Below are 21,506 nucleotides of genomic sequence, written 5' to 3'. Positions count from 1 at the left end.
AAAAGGGAAGCAGCGGGATATAGGATTAAGACCACTGCTGATATGGAGAACAAACATCAACATTAACTGGTCATTTCTATTTAATCTGCCTGTTCAGGAGATTACAAAATATCTCATGCATAATTCAAAGTGTTCTCCCAGTGTCCTAGGCAATGTTCTTCCCTGAAGTTATAAACCTTTCGGCAACAGAACAGACACTGGGCAGCCATGTACTTCCCTGAGGGTCTTCAATTAATTTCAATGGAGCCAGTGACTTCAGACCAGTTTTAAAGCAATCTGACTCAGGGAAACACGAGTGGTTCAAATGTGTAGTTACTGTAATGGATAAAGATTATATCGCACATATACTTTGGAGATAACAGATTCATACACCAGTCCATGATACATTAGTTATCGTTAATGCTTAATGTGCACTGTATATTAAATATCTATTCACCTGGTCCCAATGCTTCAATGAAAGTGTGGAGAGAGGTGTTGCATTGGCAAATTCCAAGTTGGCAAAATGCCAATCCAGGATCTGTCGGTCCCTTGATGACAGATAAACGTCACTAAAACATGCACACAAAAAAAACAAAAATAATTCAAGACTTTCTTCTTCATGTGCCCCAAAGTATTACAAGTTCCAGTACAGGCCAGAATTTCTCAAAGCATGGGCCACAGGATCCTAGGTATGGCCTAAAATGCAAAGCACTGATGCACAATGCCATGGCTGAGATTATACAAGGGAACAGGCCAGAACCCTCAATCTCAAGAAAAGCAACAAAATATTTAGTTTCCGTAAGTCCTGATTAATTCTGATATTTTGCAGTAGCAAGTGAAAGCGGGTAGGGTAGGACCAGGTGGTGGTCTGTCTGGTCTTCCTCCCCCCGCCCAGTGGTCTGCGCAGATGAAAATGTTTGAGAACCGCTGCACTAGACCGTCAGTACTTTTAAAAAAAAATGTCTTTATTCAAAGTTTTCCATAAGTTTACAAAACCCTCCAAAAAGGAAAATAATACAAAGAAAGAAGGGCAACATGCCAACAGAACAGAACAATGAAATGAAATGAAATGAAAATCGCTTATTGTCACGAGTAGGCTTCAATGAAGTTACTGTGAAAAGCCCCTAGTCGCCACATTCCGGCACCTGTCCAGGGAGGCTGGTACGGGAATCGAACCGTGCTGCTGGCCTGCTTGGTCTGCTTTAAAAGCCAGCAATTTAGCTCAGTGAGCTAAACCAGCCCCAACTTAACCCTCTAAACGATAAACAGTTTAGCAAATTAACACCCAATTCAAAACAGGAGAGAGCATGTGCCCCTTACAAAAAGGAAAAGAAATCCCCCCCCCCCCCGGGTTGCTGCTACTGTTTTTTTTTAAATTAAGGTTTTGCAAAATTTTCCATATTAAATAGTAATAATCTTAACACAGCAAATTAGTGAACATTAACATAGTGCATAATGAGAATATACATCAGCAATCCACTAGACATTACACCATGCGCCTCAGTCCCCCCCCCATGGGTCGCTGCTGCTGCTGAAATGTTACCTTTTTCTGCGAAGTCAGCGGATGGTATTGTGCCCCTGCTCAACAGCGGCAGCTCTGTACCCGTGGCAAAGTTATTTACACACATATGTAGACATCCGTTCGTGGTGTTGTCCCTTGCTTCTTCCGGACGGAGTTCGCCGACGTTGCCGTCTCGTGCGCACTTCCGCTTCTGCGGCCCTCCCGTCTTCCCCATTTTCTCTGTTCCAGTGGATGCCAAGTTTGTTAACGTTTCCCTGCCTCCCTCCTCCCCATCCCTGGCTCTCCTCTATTGTTCCCTGTCTCTCCCCTCTGCCTGCCCCCCCCCCCCCCCCCACCTCCTGCGGTTCGCCTTTCCTTCCTCTTAGATTTAGTTGTCCCTGTCCCTCCCTTCCCCCTCCCGGTCTATCTCTCCCTCTCATGCTTTAGCTACTTTCCCGTTTCTTGGCTACCTGGCTGTTCTGCTTGTTGTTGGCCACGAACAGGTCCCGGAACAATTGGTTGAATGGCTCCCACGTTCTGTGGAAGCCGTTGTCTGACCCTCGGATGGCGAATTTTCTCAATTTGGAGAGATTCCGAGAGGTCGGACAGCCAGTCTGCAGCTTTGGGTGGTGCTGCTGACCGCCAGCCGAGCAGGATTCTACGGCGGGCGATCAGGGAGGCAAAGGCAAAGGCGTCCGCCCTCCTTCCCAGGAATAGATCTGGCTGGTCTGAAACCCCGAAGACCGCCACTATCGGGCATAGCTCCACCCTCACCCCCACCACTTTGGACATGGCCTCGAAGAAGGCTGTCCAGTACTCCACAAGTCTGGAGCAAGACCAGAACATGTGGGCGTGGTTGGCCAGGCCTCTTTGGCACCATTCACATCTGTCCTCCACCTCTGGGAAGAACCTACTCATACGGTTCTTGTTAAGTGGGCTCTATGTACCACTTTTAGTTGCGTCAGGCTGAGCCTTGCGCACGTGGAGGTGGAGTTGACCCTATGCAGTGCTTCGTTCCAGAGTCCCCACCCTATTTCGATCCCCAGGTCCTCCTCCCACTTCCTTCTTGTTGCGTCCAGTACGGTGTCGGCCCCTTCTACCAGTCGGTCATATATGTCGCTACAGATCCCTTTATCTAATATGCTTGCATCTAGTAACTCTTCCAGTAGTGTCTGCCGTGGTGGTTGTGGGTATGTCCTTGTCTCCTTTCGTAGGAAGTTTTTTTTAAATTGCAGGTCCCTTAGCTCGTTCCCCCTGGCTAGCTGGAATTTCTCTGTCAGTTCGCCCAGTGTTGCGATCCTGCCGTCTGTGTATAGGTCCCCGACTGTCAGTGTCCCCCCGTCCTGCCTCCACCTTTTGAAGGTGGCGTCAGTCAGAGCTGGCGTGAACCTATGGTTGTTGCAGATGGGAGCTTTACCTGACATTTTGGTCAGGCCAAATTGCTGCCGTAGTTGGTCCCAGGATTGTAGGGTGGCTATTACCACCGGGCTGCTGGAGTGTTGTTTGGGTGGGGATGGGAATGCCACCGTGGCGAGGGCCCGGATTGAGCTCCCCCTGCAGGCGGTCTCCTCCGCGCGCACCCACTCGGCTTCTGGCTCTTTGATCCATCCCCTTACACACTCAGCCGTCGCCACCCAGTGGTAGAGTTGTAGGTTTGTGAGGGCAAGCCCCCCCCACTGGATTATGTTTTTTTGCAAGACCTTCTTTGGGAAACTAGCATTCTTCTCTTTCCCCTCTCCTCTCCTCTCCCCCCCCCCCCCCCACCCCCCCCCCCCCCCCCCCCATACGAACGCCATGATTAGTTTGTCTAGTGATTGGAAAAAGGCCTTGGGGATGTAGATCGGGATGGATCTGAATAGGAAGAGGTACCTGGGCAGTACGTTCATTTTGATCGTCTGGACTCTCCCCGCGAGGGTGAGTGGGTGTGTGTTCCATCTTGGCAGGTCCTTTTTTACTTCCTCCATCAGACTGGTGAGGTTCCATTTGTGGATGAAATGAAAATCGCTTATTGTCACAAGTAGGCTTCAATGAAGTTACTGTGAAAAGCCCCTAGTCGCAACATTCCAGCATCTGTTCCGGGGGGCTGGTACGGGAATCGAACCGTGCTGCTGGCCTGCTTGGTCTGCTTTAAAAGCCAGCGATTTAGCCCAGTGAGCTAAACCAGCCCCTGGAAAGGATCTCTTTCCAGTCATGGGCTATTTGGATCCCCAAGTAGCGGAATTTATGTCGGGCTTGTTTAAACGGCAGTCCCGTTAGCGCTGCCCCCCCTACTTGTGGGTGTACTGGGAAGATCTCGCTTTTGCTCATATTGAGTTTGTAGCCCGAGAAGGCACCAAACACTTTCAGGAGCGCGATGATTCCGTCCATGCTGCTTTGTGGGTCCGAAATGTAAAGGAGCAGATCATCTGCATAGAGTGAGACTCTGTGCTCTCTGCCGCACCTTCGGATCACCCTCCAGTTTTTTGCTGCTCTGAGCGGAATTGCTAGTGGCTCGATCGCTAGACCGAACAGCAGCTGGGACAGTGGGCATCCTTGTCTGGTGCCCCTGTACAGCTGGAAGTATCGGGAGTTGGTGTTGTTTGTCCGTACACTCGCCATGGGAGTGCTATATAGGAGTTTTACCCAGGAGGTGAATCTTGTTCCAAGCCCGAACCGCTCCAGCACCTCTGAGGTATTTCCATTCGACTCTGTCGAAGGCCTTTTCTGCATCTAGGGAGACAATCACCTCTTGTGTTCTCTCCCCGGATGGGGTCATTATCACGTTCAGCAGGCGCCTAATGTTCGAAGTAAGCTGTCTACCTTTGACAAAGCCAGTCTGGTCTTCTGCTACCACCTCTGGCACGCAGTCTTCCAGCCTTTTGGCTAGGATCTTGGCCAGTATTTTGGCATCCGCGTTCAGTATTGCGTTGGGTCTTTGTCCTTCTTAGGTATCAGCGAGATTGAGGCCTGTGCTAGCGTGGGTGGCAGTGTGCCCCTGGCTAGCGAGTCTGTGAACATCTCCCGCAGGTGCGGGGCCAGTGCTGTCGCGAATGTTTTGTAGAAGTCCGCCGGGAACTCGTCTGGTCCCGGCGCCTTCCCCGCCTGCATGGAGCTAATGCTGTCCATGATTTCTCCAGTGCTAGTGGTGCTTCCAATTCCCGTTTTCTGCCCTCCCCCACGACTGGTATGTCCAGTCCATCAAGGAACCGTTTCATCCCGGACTCCCCCCTTGGGGGCTCCGAGGTGTACAGCCCTTGGTAAAAGGCCCCGAATGCTTTGTTGATCTTTTCTGGTTCCGTTTCTAATGTGCCCAGAGTGTCCCTGATTTGCGCAATTTCTCTGGTGGCCGCCTGCTTTCTCAGCTGGTGTGCCAGCAGGCGGCTGGCTCTGTCTCCGTGTTCGTATAGGGTCCCACGTGCCTGGCGGAGTTGATGCATTGCTTTCCTGGTGCAGAGCAGATCAAAGTGCCTTTGTAACTCTTTCATCTCCGCCAGCTCTACGGTCGGGGCCTCGGAGTATTTGCGGACTACCTCCAGTATGGAGTTGACCAGCTGCTGCCTAGCCGCCCTTTCCTCCCTATCTCTTCACGCTTTGAAAGCGATGATTTCCCCTCTTATTACGGCCTTTAGTGCTTCCCAGAACGTGGAGGGCGAGACCTCCCCGTTCTGGTTGTTCTTCGTGTACTCTGCTATGGCCTGCGATATCTTTTCATTGAAGGCCTTGTCTGCTAGTAGGGTAACGTCCAACCTCCATGTGGGGCGTTGGGCCCTGCCCGCCTCCAGCCACACGTCCATGTAGTGTGGGGCGTGATCTGATATCACCATTGCGGAGTATCCCACTTTGTCTATCCCTGGAAGCACCGTTTTCCCCACCACAAAGAAGTCAATTCTGGTGTATACGTTGTGTACTGGGGAGAAGAAGGAGAATTCCCTCTCCCCTGAGTGGGTGAACCTCCAGGGGTCCACTGCTCCCATCTGCTCCATAAAGTGACTGAGTTCCCTTGCCATGCTTGAAGTCTTCCCCGTTTTGGGGTTTGATCTGTCAGTCGTTCGATCCTGTACACAGTTGAAGTCCCCCCCATGATTAGTTGGTGTGTCGCTATGTCCGGGATTTCCACCATGGTCTTCTTGATGGAGCTCGTGTCGTCCTAGTTGGGCATGTACACGTTAACTAGTACTACCGGGCCCCATCCAGGACCCGCTGACCATAATGTACCCCCCCCCCCCCCCCCCCCCCCCCCGGGTCCGTAACCATCTTTGTCGCCTTAAACATCATCCATTTGCTGATCAGTATTGCCACCCCCCTGGCCCTCGTCCCGTAGCAGGAATGGTAGTCTGTCCCACCCAGCCCTTTCTTACCCGCAGTCGGTCCTGCTCTCTCAGGTGCGTCTCTTGGGAGGAAGATTATGTCGGCCGTCATATTTCTTAGGTGGGTGAGGACTCTGGATCTTTTCACTGGGCTGTTGAGACCCCTTGCGTTCCAGGTGACTATCCAGGTGGGGGGCTTCTGTCCCCTCGCTCCTGAGGGATCAACCATATTTACCTGGTGGACGCGCCACTGCCCTCCGGGGTTCCCCTTTGTCCAGGATGGCCACTGTTGCTGCTCTCTCCATGTGGTCGGGCCCCTGCGCTCCGGGGTTTCCCTTCGCCCAGGGGGCACCCGAAATGGCCGCCCATGTGCGACTGCCACGCGGGTAGTCCCCTGCGCTCTGGGGTCTCCCTTTGTTAGGGGGCCGTCCAGGATGGCCGCTGTCACTGCTCTCTCCATGCAGTCGGGTCCCTGCGCTCCGGGGTTTCCCTTCGCCCAGGGGGCACCCGACATGGCCGCCCGCTGTTCGACTGCCACGTGGGTAGTCCCCTGCGCTCTGGGGCCTCCCTTCACCCAGCGACCGTACTGGGTGGATGCTTGCAGCGATTCCTTGTTCCGAGCCCTCTGTTGTGGCACTTTGTCGCCCTATTGTTGTTCCTTTTCTAGCCATGCTTGTCCCTCCGTCCCTGCTCTCCCCATCCCCCGGGTCTATCCCTTTCTGTGTCCCCTCCTCCCCGGTCCCCCCCCTTTTATCTCCCTCCCCCCCCATATATCCCTCCTTTGTCCCCCTTTCCCCTGCTTCTATCCCCGTTTGTTCTTCCGCCTCTGTTGAGTGCCCCCCCCCCCTCCCTGCCTGGCGCCTTCCCCCCTGTTGGGGGCGCGCTGCGGCCCTGCTTTGCTGCATGTCCCCAGCGCTAGCTTTCTTGCTAGTGTGGTGACCCCCCTCTCGGGAATTTCTGTCACGCTTCTCCTTTGCCCAGCCTCTGCGTTTTTCTGTCTGCTCTTCCCCCATCCTACTCTGCGCTCTCCTCGCTTGCTCTCCCTTCTCCGCTGCTCTCGTTCCCTCGTGCTGGGGCCTGGTCTCCCACCTGTGGTGATCCCTCAGGTAGCGGTTTCCTCTTTGATCAGGGTGCGCTTGCCCTGATTTGGGGGGGGGGCTGGTGTTGCCTCACCCCTCCCCCGTTGGCGTGCTGTTGCCCCTTGCCTGGGACCCCGTATTTCTACCCTCGCTGCTGTTTTTCCAGCCCACGTTCCTCGATAAACTGGTTTGCTTCGGCAGGGGTTGTGAAGAAGTATTCTCTTTTTTGGTATGTGACCCAGAGTTTCGCTGGGTACAGCATACCGATACGCACTCTGCTCTTGTGAAGATCTGCTTTCGCTCTATTAAATTCGGCCCGTCTCCTGGCGAGGTCTGCCCCGATGTCCTCGGAAATTCTAATGACGTGTCCTTCCCATTTGCAATTTCTGTTCTCCCTGGCTCAGCGCAGGATTGTTTCCCTGGCTTGGTACCGGTGCAGTTTAGCTATAACTGCCCTCGGGCGGTCCCCCACCTTGGGCTTCGGGCATAGCGACCGGTGTACTCTGTCCATTTCTGGTGGGTCGGGGACAGTTTCCCTCCCCACTAAGTTGCCCAGCATCTTGGCCACATAGGCAGTGGGGTTTCGACCCTCGATCTCCTCTGGCAGGCCCACTATCCTGACATTTTGCCTTCTCGGGTGGTTTTCCTGGTCGTCCACCCTGCTCTTCAGGCTCCCCTGCGTTGTGCCCAGTCTCGCCGCCTCTCTCTCCAGGGCCATCATCCGGTCGCTCATGTCAGTTGCGGCCTTTTCCACTTCCTTAATGGTTGCCCCTTGGGCTTCCAGTTTCTTGTCTTGGGCTTCCAACTTTTTCTCTTGGGCTTTCAGTTTCTTCTCTGCTATGCCCAGGGCAAGCTGCATCTCTGCCAGGGCCTTGGCCATTGCTGCCTGTACTGTGGCCTCCATGTCTGCTCTGGCCTCTGCCTTGTTTCCCTGCTGATGTTCCCTCAGCGCCTCGGCAAAGGCTGCCTTCCAGTACCCCTCTGGCCCAGGGGGGAAATACTCCTGTCTGACCAGGTCTTTTTGTTGCAGCGTGGCTTTGGTTCCCCGCTTCGTGTGACAGTTGGCTCGTCTGAACAGGCTCGCATAGTATCGTCCCGTTTGCTTTTGGTGCCTCTTCTCCCTCTGCTCTGGCTCCCTTCTGGCATTTTCTTTAGGCAAGTTATTTTTTAAAAAAAGGTTGGAGAAAAAAGTCTGTTTTTTTACCGGGGGGGGGGGCTCAGTCCAGCCGCACTTTCGACCGTCAGTACTTTAGTGTTTTGAAAAACTTGCGATTTCACACTCATCCTCTAAAAAGGTTGATCATGCATTGTTCACAGCTCTTCACAAAATACAAGCGGCACAGTGGCTAGCCCTGCTGCCTCACGGCACCGAGGACCCGTGTTCGATCCCGGCCCTGGGTTACTGTCCATGTGGAGTTTGCACATTCTCCCGGTGTCTGCATGGGTCTCACACCCACAATCCAAAGATGTGCAGGGTAGGTGAATCGCCCATCCTAAATTAGCCCTTAATTGGAAAAAATTATAGGGTACTCTAAAATTTATAAGAAAAGAAAAGCTGTGCTCAAAATACAACTTCCCAATTGGAGGACAGTCATAAAAGTCTGCCACTTATACCAGATCACACTGTGAAACAATCAACATTATGCTGGTAACCTACTCACATTTAATTTTAAGTAAGTTCAAATGTGCTCGTGAACGGGTGGGTTACCTGGGCGGGTTAGCTTCTAATTCCTGCAGCTTCTCCTCAAGCTTCACTTGAGCTTCTGCAAGTTCATCGTACTCCTGTTAAAATTGAAATCAAATGAATTTGTCAAGTGATGATATCGTAAAGAAATTAATGTTATTGAATGGTATGATAAAATTCTGCCTCTTCACCTTTGAAAATGGGTTGTAACCCAGCCCAGACGGATGGGTTTTGCTGACTGTCGGGAATCCCAAATGAGAGAAAATTGAACCCATTTCAATCTAGAATCTATTAGCTACAACAGCATAAAGCTCTGTCCCAAAGGCTGGTCTTAACCCATTCATTGAAATAGGCCTTTAGTTCACAGACAGTAATTGTTTCATTTTCCACGCCAGCACTACATATGACCAGCATGGTCTCACAGTGGTTAGCACTGTGGCTTCACAGCGCCAGAGACCCAGGTTTGATTCCCTGCTGGGTCACCTTCTATGAACGTGCAGACTCTGCACAGACGGTCATAGAATTTACAGTGCACAAGGAGGCCATTCGGCCCATCACGTCTGCACCGGCTCTTGGAAAGAGCACCCTACCCAAGGTCAACACCTCCACCCTATCCCCATAACCCAGTAACCCCACCCAACACTAAGGGCAATTTTGGACACTAAGGGCAATTTATCATGGCCAATCCACCTAACCTGCACATCTTTGGACTGTGGGAGGAAACCGGAGCACCCGGAGGAAACCCACGCACACACGGGGAGGATGTGCAGACTCCACACAGACAGTGACCGAAGCCGGAATCGAACCTGGGAACCTGGAGCTGGGAAGCGATTGTGCTATCCACAATGCTACCGTTCTGCCACGTTCTCCCCGTGTCTGCGTGCGTTTCCTCCAGGTGCTCCAGTTTCCTCCCACAGTCCAAAGATGTGCAGGTTAGGTGGATTGGACATGCTAAATTGCCCTTGGTGTCCAAAAAAATAAAAAAGCTTAGGAGAGGTTATTGGGTTACGGGGACAGGGTAGATGTGAGGGCTTAAGTGGGTCAGTGCAGACTTGATGGGCCAAATGGCCTCCTTCTGCACTGTATGTTCTCCCAATCCAAGCAGAATTAGGAGTCATTTGTTCTGTATTCAAATGTTATAGCATCACAAGTAGGCTTATATTAACACTGCAATGAGGTTACTGTGAAAATTCCTCAGTCGCCACACTACAGCTACACTGAAGGAGAATTTAGAATGTCCAATTCACCTAAAAAGCACGTCTTTCAGGACTTGTGGGAGGAAACTGGGGCACCCGGAGGAAACCCACGCAGACACAGGGAGAAAGTGCAGACCCCGCACAGAGTGAATCGAACCCGGGTCCCTGGCATTGTGAAGCATCAGTGCTAACCACTTTGCTACCGTGTCACCCTGAGAAAAACTCTGAGCTTGGCGTCATTTGAACTCGCAACCTTCTGATCTGGAGTCAAATGCACTACCAGTGCACCACAAGCCCAACTATTTATGGCCTGTGTTTGGATTATACAAAATAATTCTTTGCACTTGGTTAAAGCAAAGCTTCCTGTCTGGATTTGGCTGTAAAGGAGAAGCCTGTAAAATATTATTTTTGTAAGTACTTTTATTAATAACATTGAAGTTGCAGTAGCGAACCAGGCCATTCAGCCACACAGTCCATGTTAGCATTTACCCTCCATTTCCTCACAGCCTGGCAGCAAAGTGAAATTGTGCTGTACCCTCTCAAGCCTCACTCTACCTCTAGTGGTGTAGAGTCCCATAATGCAGCAAGTAATCTGACTGAGGAATTGTAAAAAATTTTAGATAGGCCTTTGCCTCAGCTTTAACCCTTGGCTTTTATACTCTAGTAATGTGATAAATCCGAGAACTAGATTATCTTTGTCCACTGCTGTTATTAACCCTTTAATGTTCTGTGAACCTGTCACCCCATCTCCCTTTTGCAAATTTGCCAGTCCAAGCCTGCTTCCTTCCGAATATAACTACTTTGAACCAAATGCATTAATATGTTCCATGTGGTGGAATAATTATTAGCAGAAACCTGTAAAACATTTTTCACAATACTTTAAAAATCCCATCCCAAGCCATTCCTGCGCTACCCCCACCCTATTTCTTTCATCCTTTCACATCATCGGCCATACCCCTTATCCCCCACCAACATTCCACATTTCCTCGAACCCACAGAACCTCTTCCATGCCATCACCTCCGCACCCCCCACCCCTCCGCATTCACCTTTCCCCAATACTGTGCCCCCTTCTTCCTCTCTCACGAATCATCTATTGTTCCCCCACCTCGCCCATGAAGTCCCCCATCCACTCTAAATGCCCTCCTGTACCATTCCCCCATCCACTCCAAGCGCCCCTTGCTGCTCCCACCCCCCTCTCCACTCCTCTTGTTTCTCCCTCGTCGCAGTGACAATCTCTTGATTACAAAGTGGGGGAGGATGGGCAGGACAGACAAGTCAACAATATTAATTTATAGGACAAACTTCTCTATTCTGATGTGTGACTGGAAACTTTCTTCTTCTTGTGGCTAATTAGCTGGTAGTATCCTGGCTAGTTCAAAAAGAGCTACTTCAGGCTTGAGAAATAGCTTTCATGCTTCTAAGCTGCTGTTGGCTGAACCTTAATAATATTAGGAATAGCTTTCTAAGCTTGCAACATTACTATTTTCCATTACCACGCCACAAAAATATTTCAGTTTTTAAAGTTAAGAACAATTATTTAAATAACTGCAACCACTTTGCAAACTGATACATGAATACAAGGTACTACTCCAGTGGCGTGGCAACATTTGAGTGCAAACAAGAAGATATGCAAACAGTCACCAACAAATGTTGATTAACACAGTACAAAACTATACCTATGCCATGAGAATCCATTTTCACCTTCACATAGCTTTCTAAACTGCATGCAGTTAAAAGAATCATTTTAAAAATGGCATAACATTCCGGCGGCGCAGTGGTTAGCAGTGCTGCCTCACGGCACCAAGGACCCGGGTTTGATCCCAGCTCTGAGTCACTGTCCATCTGAAGTTTGCACATTCTCCCCGTGTCTGTGTGGGTCTCACCCCCACAACCCAAAGATGTGCCGGGTAGGTGGCTTGGCCACGCTAAATTTCCCCTTGATTGGGAAAAAAAGGAATTGGGTACTCTAAACTAAAAGAAAAATGGCATAACATTCAAGTCAGATCATTACACTGTTTCTCCACATTACATCAAATTCCAGGCTTTTTGGACTTCAAAAGAGGTGCAAGCAAAAGGATGCCTCCCCATTTTCCGCATTCCCACCCCTCAAGTTTATTCAAACTGCCATACAAATCCCCACATAATAAAAATTCACCTTGCATAATGCAGTTAGGTCTCTCAATTTACTTTTCACTAGAAATTCTGCGGTGATGTCACGAGGGGGCTTCACTTCAGAGGCTTCTTTATACTGCTGATGTAATTCTTTTATTTTTTCTTTTAATGATACCATCTGAGTAAAAAAAGAAACAAAGATAAAAATATACGAAAAGCACAAGATAATCCGGTGTAAAATCCTTATCAAATGTTATCGACACAAACAACCTTTAATCCAGGGGTGGACAAACTACGGCCCGCGGGCTGCATGCAGCCCGCTAAAGGTCTTTATGCGGCCCACCAAGTCATTAAAAAAAAAATCTTTATTTTAATTGTTTTATTATTTTTTTAAGGTTAATGGGGGGGCTGTTGGGTTACTTACTGGTATAGGGTGGATACGTTGACTTGAGTAGGGTGATCATTGCTCAGCACAACGTCGAGAGCCGAAGGGCCTGTTCTGTGCTGTACTGTTCTATGTTCTGTATGAGGCGCCCAGAATCATAACCGGGTGAAGTAATTATTTTACTTAATATACTATGCGGCCCTTTAAAATTGTGAATTTCTGAATGTGGCCCTTGCACGGAAAAGTTTGCCCACCCCTGCTTTAATCTATAATGGAAACAAAAATGATATGCTGTTAGTATTCAGCAGGTCAGGCAGCACTTGGATAGAAGAAACCAAACGTTTTAGGGTGATATTATGGAAACTGCAATTCCTTTCTGCTCACTTCACGCTCCACGGACAATAGAGAATTATGCATTTTGTTATATTGCAAACGTAGCAATTGCATTAATACTCCTGAAGCAGAGTAGCTTTATCCAGGATCACAAAAGCCTGGACAACTACAAATAATTTTGAAATGGCATAACATTTCAGAAATCCAACATAGAAGCAGAAAATGTATCAGCACCTGAAAATAAAGATGGTACTATCAGATGGTATTATCTGGTCACTATCCAGTGGCCTTGACATCTATCATTATGCAGTGCTTTGGCGGTAGCACGGTGGCACAGTGGTTAGCACTGCTGCCTCACGGCGCCGAGGTCCCAGGTTCGATCCCGGCTCTGGGTCACTGTCCGTGTGGAGTTTACACATTCTCCCCGTGTTTGCGTGGGTTTTGCCCCCACAACCCAAAGATGTACAGGGTAGGTGGATTGGCCATGCTAAATTGCCCCTTAATTAGTAAAATGAATTGGGTACTTTAAATTTATTTTTTTAAAAAGAAAAAAAAATGAAGTGCTTCGAGAGGTTGGTAATGAGACACATCAACTCTATGCTCCTATAATGCATTGATCTATTGCAATTCGCATACCATCACAACCAGGCCACTGCAGACACCATCTCCCTGGCCCTACACTCATCCCCGAAACATCTCAACAACAAGGGTTCCTATGTCAGACTCCTATTCATTGACCGCAGCTCCACTTTCAACACTATTATCCCAGACAAGCTCATATCCAAACTCCAAAAATGGACTTGGCTCCTCCCTCTGCAACTGGTTCCTCGACTTCCTGACCCATAGACCACAATCATTAAGAATAAACCACATCAGTCCTCAATACCAGAGCCCGCAAGGCTGTATACTTAACCCCCTACTATACTCCTTATACTCACATGACTGTGTGGCAAAATTCAGTTCCAACTCCATCTACAAGTTTGCTGATGACACGACCATAGAGGGTCAAACAACGATGAGTCAGAATACAGGAAGGAGATAGAGAACCCAGTGGCATGGTGTAACGACAACAATCTCTCCCTCAATGTCAACAAAACTAAAGAGCTATTCTTCGACTTCAGGAAACCAAGTGTCATACACACCTCTCTATCAACAGTGAAGAAGTGGAGATAGTTGACAGCTTTGAATTCCACCAACAATCTTATTAATCACCAACATCTGTCCTAGTCCACCCACATCAACACTCCAAATAAGAACAGCGCCAAAAACTAAGGAAATTCAGCATTTCCACACAGACTCTAACCAATTTTTACAGATGCACCAAAGAAAGCATTCTATCTGGCTACATTACAGCTTGGTATGGCAATTGCGCGGCTCAAGATCGTCAGAAACACAGAGTTATGAACACCACCCAGTCCATCACACAAACCCGCCTCCCATCCATTGACTCGGTCTACACCTCCCGCTGCTTTGTGAAAGAAAGCAGCATAATCAAAGACCCCTCCCACCCGGCTTACTCACTCTTCCAACTTCTTCCATCAGACAAGAAGATACAAAAGTCTGAGAACACGCAGATTCACAGATTCACAAACAGCATCTTGCGTGCTATTACCAGACTCCTGAATGGCTCCCTTATGGACAGAACTGATCTCCCTACGCATCTTCTTTACTGTTGTAGCACTACACTCCATATGCCACACCCAATCCCTATGTCTTTGCGTCTACATTGTGTATTTATTGTATGTCCGCTGTTTTTCCACGTATAGAACGATCTGCCTGGACTGTATGCAGAATGCTTTTCATTGTACCTAGGAACACGTGACAATAAATCTAAATGTAGACCCTTATTGTCATCAAGAGCTATTCTGAAAAAGGGACTTCATTCCAAGCATTAACCTTTTCTCTTTACTATGGATGTTATTTCTCCCTGAAAGGATTACAATGGATAGTGATAGAAAGTCAATCGATTTTAACAAGGATGTATTGCTCTTAAAGTGTTGGCTTTGTCAAATAGCTGCATGACTGCTAGTATGAAGTGTTATTGCCCTCTGCAGTTGAAAAATAATCAAAGAATAGCCTCCAACTTTTAACAGCTTTTCGGAACAATATATTTCAATACTTGTCCCACTACAGATGACAAATCACAAACAACTTGGCCCAGTCTCTAAAATTTATGGACAGGCAAAACATAGGACCAAGCATTTACACACTGCAGTAATTTACAACCAGGACATCAGGTCTGCAATGCTAATGCCCGCCAGAAGCACCATTACAGGGTAGAAATTGGTACTGCAGCCTAACATAAAGGTAATCATAATGTCAAAGGATTGACTTCTCTTTAAATGTGAGTGTTTTGGAATATTTAAATTTCCATGTTCAGCATAGAGCACATCTGTGATGAATATGCATATTTAAAGAAATGCTACAATGATGATGGTACATTGACAAGAATAAATAACAGGCGCGATTCTCCATCGGCGAGATCCTCTGCTTTGCCGACAGCGCATTCATGCCCGCGGATTTCCCCAACAGCATAGAGGTGGCCACAATGGAAACCCCATTGGCCGGCTGCCAGCAGAGGTGTACCATGCCAGAAAACGGGTCTGGCGAGACGGAGAATCCCACCCAACATTTTCTTACTAAGAGAGAGATCACAGAGTGGATGCAGGGAAGGACTTTCAATCAAGGTCAAGCAATACAGATGTTTGCAGTGGTTCAGTTTGCAGGATTCTCACCCAAGTTTAAATGTTGAGAGTCCAAGTCTCATGTGATGGTACATCAGATGACTTTTAAATAATTATTACACAGTTTACAGCAACGGTACATTTCTTCATGGCACAAAAATCCAAAACGAAAAGTGAAGGACTGTATAAGATTAAACGAAAAGGCTTATAAAGTTGCCGGAACTAGTAAACGTGAGTATTGGGATGATTTTAGAATACAGCAAAGGAGAACCAAGAAATTGATAAAGAAAGGGAGAGTAGAATATAAATGTAAACTAGCAAAAACATAAAAATGGACTGCAAAAGCTATAAGTACATTAAAAGACCCATTGCAGGCAGTCTGGAGAATTTATAATGGGGAATACAGAAATGGCAGAGAAGCTAAATAAATATATTGTGTCTTCCTTACTGAGGTAGATTCAAAAAATCTCCCAGAATTAGGGTACCAAGAGACCAGAGAAAATGAGAAATTGAAGGAAATTAGTATTAATAAGAAGATTGTATTGTAGAAATCAATGGAACTGAGGGTCAACAAGTATTGGAACTGGATATTCGACATTCCAGTGTGTTGAAAGAGGTTGCTACATAGATAATGGATGCATTGGTTGTCATCTTGCAAAATTTTACAGATTCTGGAATGGTTCCCGCAGATTGAAAGGTAGCAAATATCACCCCATTATTTAAGGGAGGGAGAGAAATCAGGAAACTACTGGAATCGGTTATAAAGAATTTGATAAATGGACACTTGGATAATAATGATCTGCTTGGGCACAGTCAACATGGACTTATGAATGAGAAATTATGCTGGGAGTTTATTGAGGATATTACTAACAGAATTGATAAAGGGAAGTTGGTAGACAAAGTATACTTAGATTTGCAGAAGGCTACTGATAAAGGAGGTCGAGTTAGCAAAACTAAAGCATATGGGATAGGAGGTAACATACTGACATGGATTGGTTAATAAGCAGAAAGCAGAACAGGAATGAATGGGCATTCTCACATTGGCAGGCTGTGACTAATGAGGTACCACAAGGATCTGTACTTGGGTCCCAGATATTCATTTTTTTTTAAAAAACCTTTTTATTGGCTTTTCTCATATTTATAAACAGTTGTTACTTATATACATTACATTTTTCTTGCCCCCGCTAATTTGCTTTATTTTACAGAGAGGTTTGTTTTGTCCTTCATTTGACTAACTACGTACATTTTGCTGTCCTCTGGATTAGTGAATGATATCCCCCCCGGGTTGCGCAGTCCTTTGGTTCTTCATTTTTTTTCCCCCTGGCTTACTCCTCGTTGCTGACGTCGAACAGGTTTTGGAACAGGCCGATGAACTGTCCCCAAGTATCCAGGAAGCCTTCCTCTGACCCTCGGATGGCGTACTTAATCTTCTCCAGGTGGAGAAATTCCGAGAGGTCAGCGAGCCAGTCTGCAGCTGTGGGTGGTGCTGCCAATTGCCAGCCAGGCAGGAAACGAACGCCAGGGCGTTGGCCCCCTTCCTCATGTGTAGCTCTGGCTACTCCATATACCCCGAAGATTCCCACTATTGAGCATGGCTTCACCCTCATCCCCATAACCTTGGACAATGCCTCGGAGAAGGCTGTACAAAACCCAGCAAGCTTGGGGCAAGCCCAAAACATGTGGGTGTGCTTGGCCGGGCCCCTCTGGCACCATTCACATTTGTCCTCCACCTCCGGGAAGAACCTGCTCATTCGGGTTCTGGTCAGGTGTGCTCGGTGCACCACTTTGAGCTGCATTAGGCTTAGCCTTGTGCTGGAGGAGGTGGAGTTCGTCCTGCTCAGTGCTTCGCTCCAGAGTCCCCATCCTACCTCTGTCCCCAGTTCGTCCTCCCATTTTTGTCTGATCCCGTCCAGTGGTGTTCGGGCTCTGTCCAGTAGCTGTCTGTATATTTTCCCACATAGCCCCCTCTTCTCGCTGCTTGTGCCTATCAGGTCCTCTGGTAGTGTGCTTTCTGGGGCCACAATGTACCCTCCTGTCTCTTTGCAGAGGAAGTACTTTATTTGGAGGTGTCTGGTGTCTCAGTTCCTGTCCTCTTGCTAGTTTCCACTTCCTTGTCAGTTCATCCAGTGTCGCCAGTCTGCGCCCTACGTAGAAGTCCCCGACCGTCAATGTGCCCCCGTCCCGCCTCCATCTTTTGAAGGTGGTATCTAGCATGGCTGGAGGGAAATCTGTGATTGCCGCAGATTGGGGCCAAAAGGGGCATTTTGGTTATCCCGAAGTGCTGTCTCAGCTGGGTCCACGTTCTCAGTATGGACGCTACCGCTGGACTCGTTGTGTATCTTGTTGAGGAGGATGGGAGTGCTGCTGTGGCCAGGGTCCGGAGGGTTGTTTCTTTACAGGAGGCCTCCTTTATTTGTACCCAATCTGTGTCGGGTTCTTGTACCCATCCCCTCACTTTTTCTACCGTTGCTGCCCACTGGTAGTATTGTAGGTTCGGTAGAGCCAGGCCCCCTCTAACTTTCCCTCTTTGCAGTGTCGGCTTGGGAATTCTCGGGTTCTTGCCCCCCGCCCACACACAAATGCCATGATTAGCCTGTCTATATTTTGGAAAAAGGCCTTGGGGATGAAGATCGGGATGGATCTAAACAGAAGAGGAATCTTGGCAGTACGTTCATCTTGATCGTCTGCACTCTTCCCGCCATGGAGAGTGGGAGTGAGCCCCACCATTGAAGGTCTTTTCTTACTTCCTCCACCAGGCTGGTCAGGTTCCACGTGTGGATCTGTGGCCAAGCTCTAGCTATTTGGATCCTCAAGTAACGGAATCTGTTCTGGGCCGTTTTGAACGGGAGCCCCTTCGGGAGGCCTTTTGGGTTCACTGGGAATGACTCGCTTTTTCCCAGGTTAAGTTTGTAGCCCGAGAAGGTTCCAAACCCTTTCAGGATTTGCAGTATTGCCGTTAGTCCCTCCTGTGGCTTCGAGACATAGAGGAGCAGGTCATCTGCATAGAGTGAAACTCTGTGCTCCCTGTCTCCTCTCCGGGGTCCCAGATATACATGACAAATATCAATGATTTGGATGTGGGGACCAAAAAAGATGGTGGGAATGTGTGTTGTGAGGAAGATGCAAAGCAGCTTCAAGGCGATTTAGGCCAATTTAACGAGTGGGCAAGAACATGGCAGATGGAATATAATGTGGAAAAAATATGAGGTTACTCTTTGGTAGGAACAGATGTGCAGAATATTTCTTAACTGGTGAGATTAGAAAGAGTAGATGTACAAAGGTGTCCTTGTCAGTAAAGCACTGAACATTAACAAGCAGCTACAACATGGGGCAGCTCTGTAGCGTAGAGGTTAGCACAGTTGCTTCACAACTCCAGGGTCCCAGGTTCGATTCCTGGCTGGGTCACTACGTGCAGAGTCTGCACATTCTCCCTGTGTCTGCGTGGGATTCCGGGGGCAACACGGTAGCATAGTGGTCAGCACAGTTGCTTCACAGTTCTAAGGTCCCAGGTTCGATTCCCGGCTGGGTCACGGTCTGTGCGGAGTCTGCACGTTCTCCCAGTGTCTGCGTGGGTTTCCTCTGGGTGCTCTGGTTTTCTCCCACAGTCAAAGATGTGCAGGTTAGGTAGATTGGCCATGCTAAATTGCCCTTCCAAAAAAATGTTAAGTGGGGGTTACTGGGATAGGGTAGATACGTGGACTTTAGTAGGGTGCTCTTTGTAAGGGCTGGTGCAGACTCGATGGGCTGAATAGCCTCCTTCTGCACTGTAAACTCTATGGTTCTATGAGCAGGCAATTAGGAAGGCTAATGGCATGTTGGCCTTTATTGCAAGAGGATTTTTAATACAGGAATAGTTAAATCAAGCTTCAATTGTATAGAACCTCGGTTAGATGGCACCTGGAGTACTGTGTGCAGCTTTATCTTAGGAAGGATATTATTGCCATAGAGAAGTGTAACAAAGATTCATCAGACTTGTCCTAAGATGGTGGGGTGTTTTCTGAAGCGAGTTGCGGAAATTGGGGCTGTATTTTCAAAGAATGAGGGGGATCCCATTGAACTCTACAAAATACTGAAGGGTTGGACAGGGTACATACAAGTAAGATGTTTCCCCTGCTTGGGGAGTCTAGACCCAGGGATCCCAATTTCAACATAATGTGCAAGCCACTTAGTTACCGAGATGAGGTGAATCTTTGGAATACTCTACCCCAGAGGGCTGTGGAAGCTCAGTCATTGAGTATATTTAAAACAGAGATGAGATGATTTTGAAATACCAATGTCATAATGGGACATTGGGATCATGTAGTAAAAAGGAATTGAAGTGGATGATCAGCCATGATCGTACTGAATGGTGGAGAAGGCTAGATGCAGAAAGATATTAAGTATTTGGGTATAGTGAGAGGGTGCAAAAGTAGTATATTTGAGGTAGTCCAACATTCTCATCTAGAGTAGATGTAAAGCATCTCTGTACTTTAGACAATTAAAATACAGAATAAGTCTACAACCACTTTAGCAAGTACTGGCAACTTTCTAAACAATGGAACTTAATCATCAAATGTCAAAATAAATACAATTTATTTTCCCTATTCCTAGTTTCTAGATAGAGTTTAAACCAAGTTCAAATTTACCTTATTAAGCAACTCTTTCAAATCCTCTTGTGTTTTCACTATTTTCTTCCAGTGTTCAATCTGTTCATCCTTCACGTGTTTCTCTTGCAGTCTGACAAGGTTTCCAATTATTATTTTAACACAATCAATGCTTTGGGTTATTGAGTTACAAACCTGATTATATTTACATTACCTTAATAATTACAACAATGACATACTTCAAAATTACTTGTTAGCTATAAAGCCGTTTGGGATATTGGGAAAGATGGTGTATCTTGGGCAGCACAGTGGTTAGCACAATTGCTTCACAGCACCAGGGTCCCAGGTTCGATTCCCCGCTGGGTCACTGTCTGTGCGGAGTCTGCACTTTCTCCCAGTGTCTGCATGGGTTTCCTCCGGGTGCTCCGGTTTACTCCCACTGTCCAAAGACGTGCAGGTTAGATGGATTGGCCATGCTAAATTGCCCTTAATGTCCAAAAAATGTTAGATGTGGTTATTGGATTATGGGGATTGGGTGGAAGTGAGGGCTTAAGTGGGTCGGTGCAGACTCGATGGGCTTCTGCATTGTATGTTCTATGTACCTATGTATCTTTCTTTAATATTCATTGCGTTAAACTCAATACATTGCCTGCTGTATAATTATTGAAGAATACTTGGGGTGAAAAGCAGATTCTAAAAGACTAGACATTTTAAACAACTTTTTGTTGAACCAAAAGATGCCAACAAAATAAGATACACAATATCAATGAGAAGTATTAATTGGTGATGACTTGAAAATACAGTTGTCAAGAAATATCTTGGATAATTGTTATTTTGACTGACTGGATGACGTGAGGAAGTAATGCATGCAAGAGTGTGAAGTTTATTAAAACAACCAAATACTCACTGTATGACAACTTCCAATGCCTGTCCTAATGATACAGGCTTGTTGTTCAGATAGTTGAAGTCCAACTGATGACTGAGGTAAGATGTGGCCTCCAGCAACCGATTGAATTCCTGCTCTACCATCTCATCTTTTTCTTTGGGGACCTGAAAAACAGGAAGAAATATTGTTGTTGCCTATAGCATCAGAGGTAGGATCATTTATTTATGCAAGAATACACAATAGCTGCACCGGTAACACCGATATCTCCATTTTGATTAGGGTTTAGCAGTGCTTTGTGCTTATGGGTGCCGCATCAAAAAAGTCAACAAATGTAATATCTGTTAGCAGAGATCCAAGCTTTCAGAACTAATTCCACCCTAAGCAAGACTTCTCGATATCCCTCAAGGGCCAAGTGCGTGGTGGCCAATGAATGCTGAAGGTGAAACAATAAATACAGTCCCCACCAACATACCCTATTTTTTTTTTTTTGCAGTGCCATTTTTTCTTTGCTTGGCCATGCACGTGTGGCATCTTAAAAAGAACCTACCTACTTGTATGCGGCCTGCACACGGACTTGTGTGTTGCTGTGCAACTGGAGGAAACATTGGTCCTCACCACTCACAGTGGACGCATTGGTGTCAGCATAATCTGTCCCCATTCAGATTATGTACATTTCCATCAGATTTATGGGAGGAGCAAGTTTCACTGCGAATGTGCCACACATGGAAATTGCATTGTTAACCATGCGGGAGTGTCAAAATCAGGTTCCTCAAACCAGTGCAAATGTCTCATCAGAA

At 47.4% G+C, this 21,506-nt stretch overlaps 1 protein-coding gene across 3 annotated transcripts in view; it reads right to left on the bottom strand.

Moving 5' to 3' along the window:
- Positions 1 to 21,506, bottom strand: part of kdm1a (lysine (K)-specific demethylase 1a) — a 98,008-nt gene that overhangs the window by 51,190 nt on the left and 25,312 nt on the right. For all 3 annotated transcript variants that reach the window (XM_038796790.1, XM_038796781.1, XM_038796773.1), the window contains exons 11-15: positions 20,731 to 20,873; positions 19,866 to 19,956; positions 11,882 to 12,016; positions 8,554 to 8,627; positions 437 to 548 (exon numbers count right to left, since the gene is read on the bottom strand). In XM_038796790.1, the coding sequence (XP_038652718.1) occupies positions 437 to 548; positions 8,554 to 8,627; positions 11,882 to 12,016; positions 19,866 to 19,956; positions 20,731 to 20,873 (555 nt within the window). The remainder of the gene's footprint in view (positions 1 to 436; positions 549 to 8,553; positions 8,628 to 11,881; positions 12,017 to 19,865; positions 19,957 to 20,730; positions 20,874 to 21,506) is intronic.

The sequence above is a fragment of the Scyliorhinus canicula genome, chromosome 1 (genome assembly GCF_902713615.1).
Source record: "Scyliorhinus canicula chromosome 1, sScyCan1.1, whole genome shotgun sequence".
NCBI classification, from domain to species: Eukaryota; Metazoa; Chordata; class Chondrichthyes; order Carcharhiniformes; family Scyliorhinidae; genus Scyliorhinus; species Scyliorhinus canicula.
Note: the sequence above shows the minus strand (reverse complement) of the source record. Positions and strands in the feature narration are given on the sequence as shown.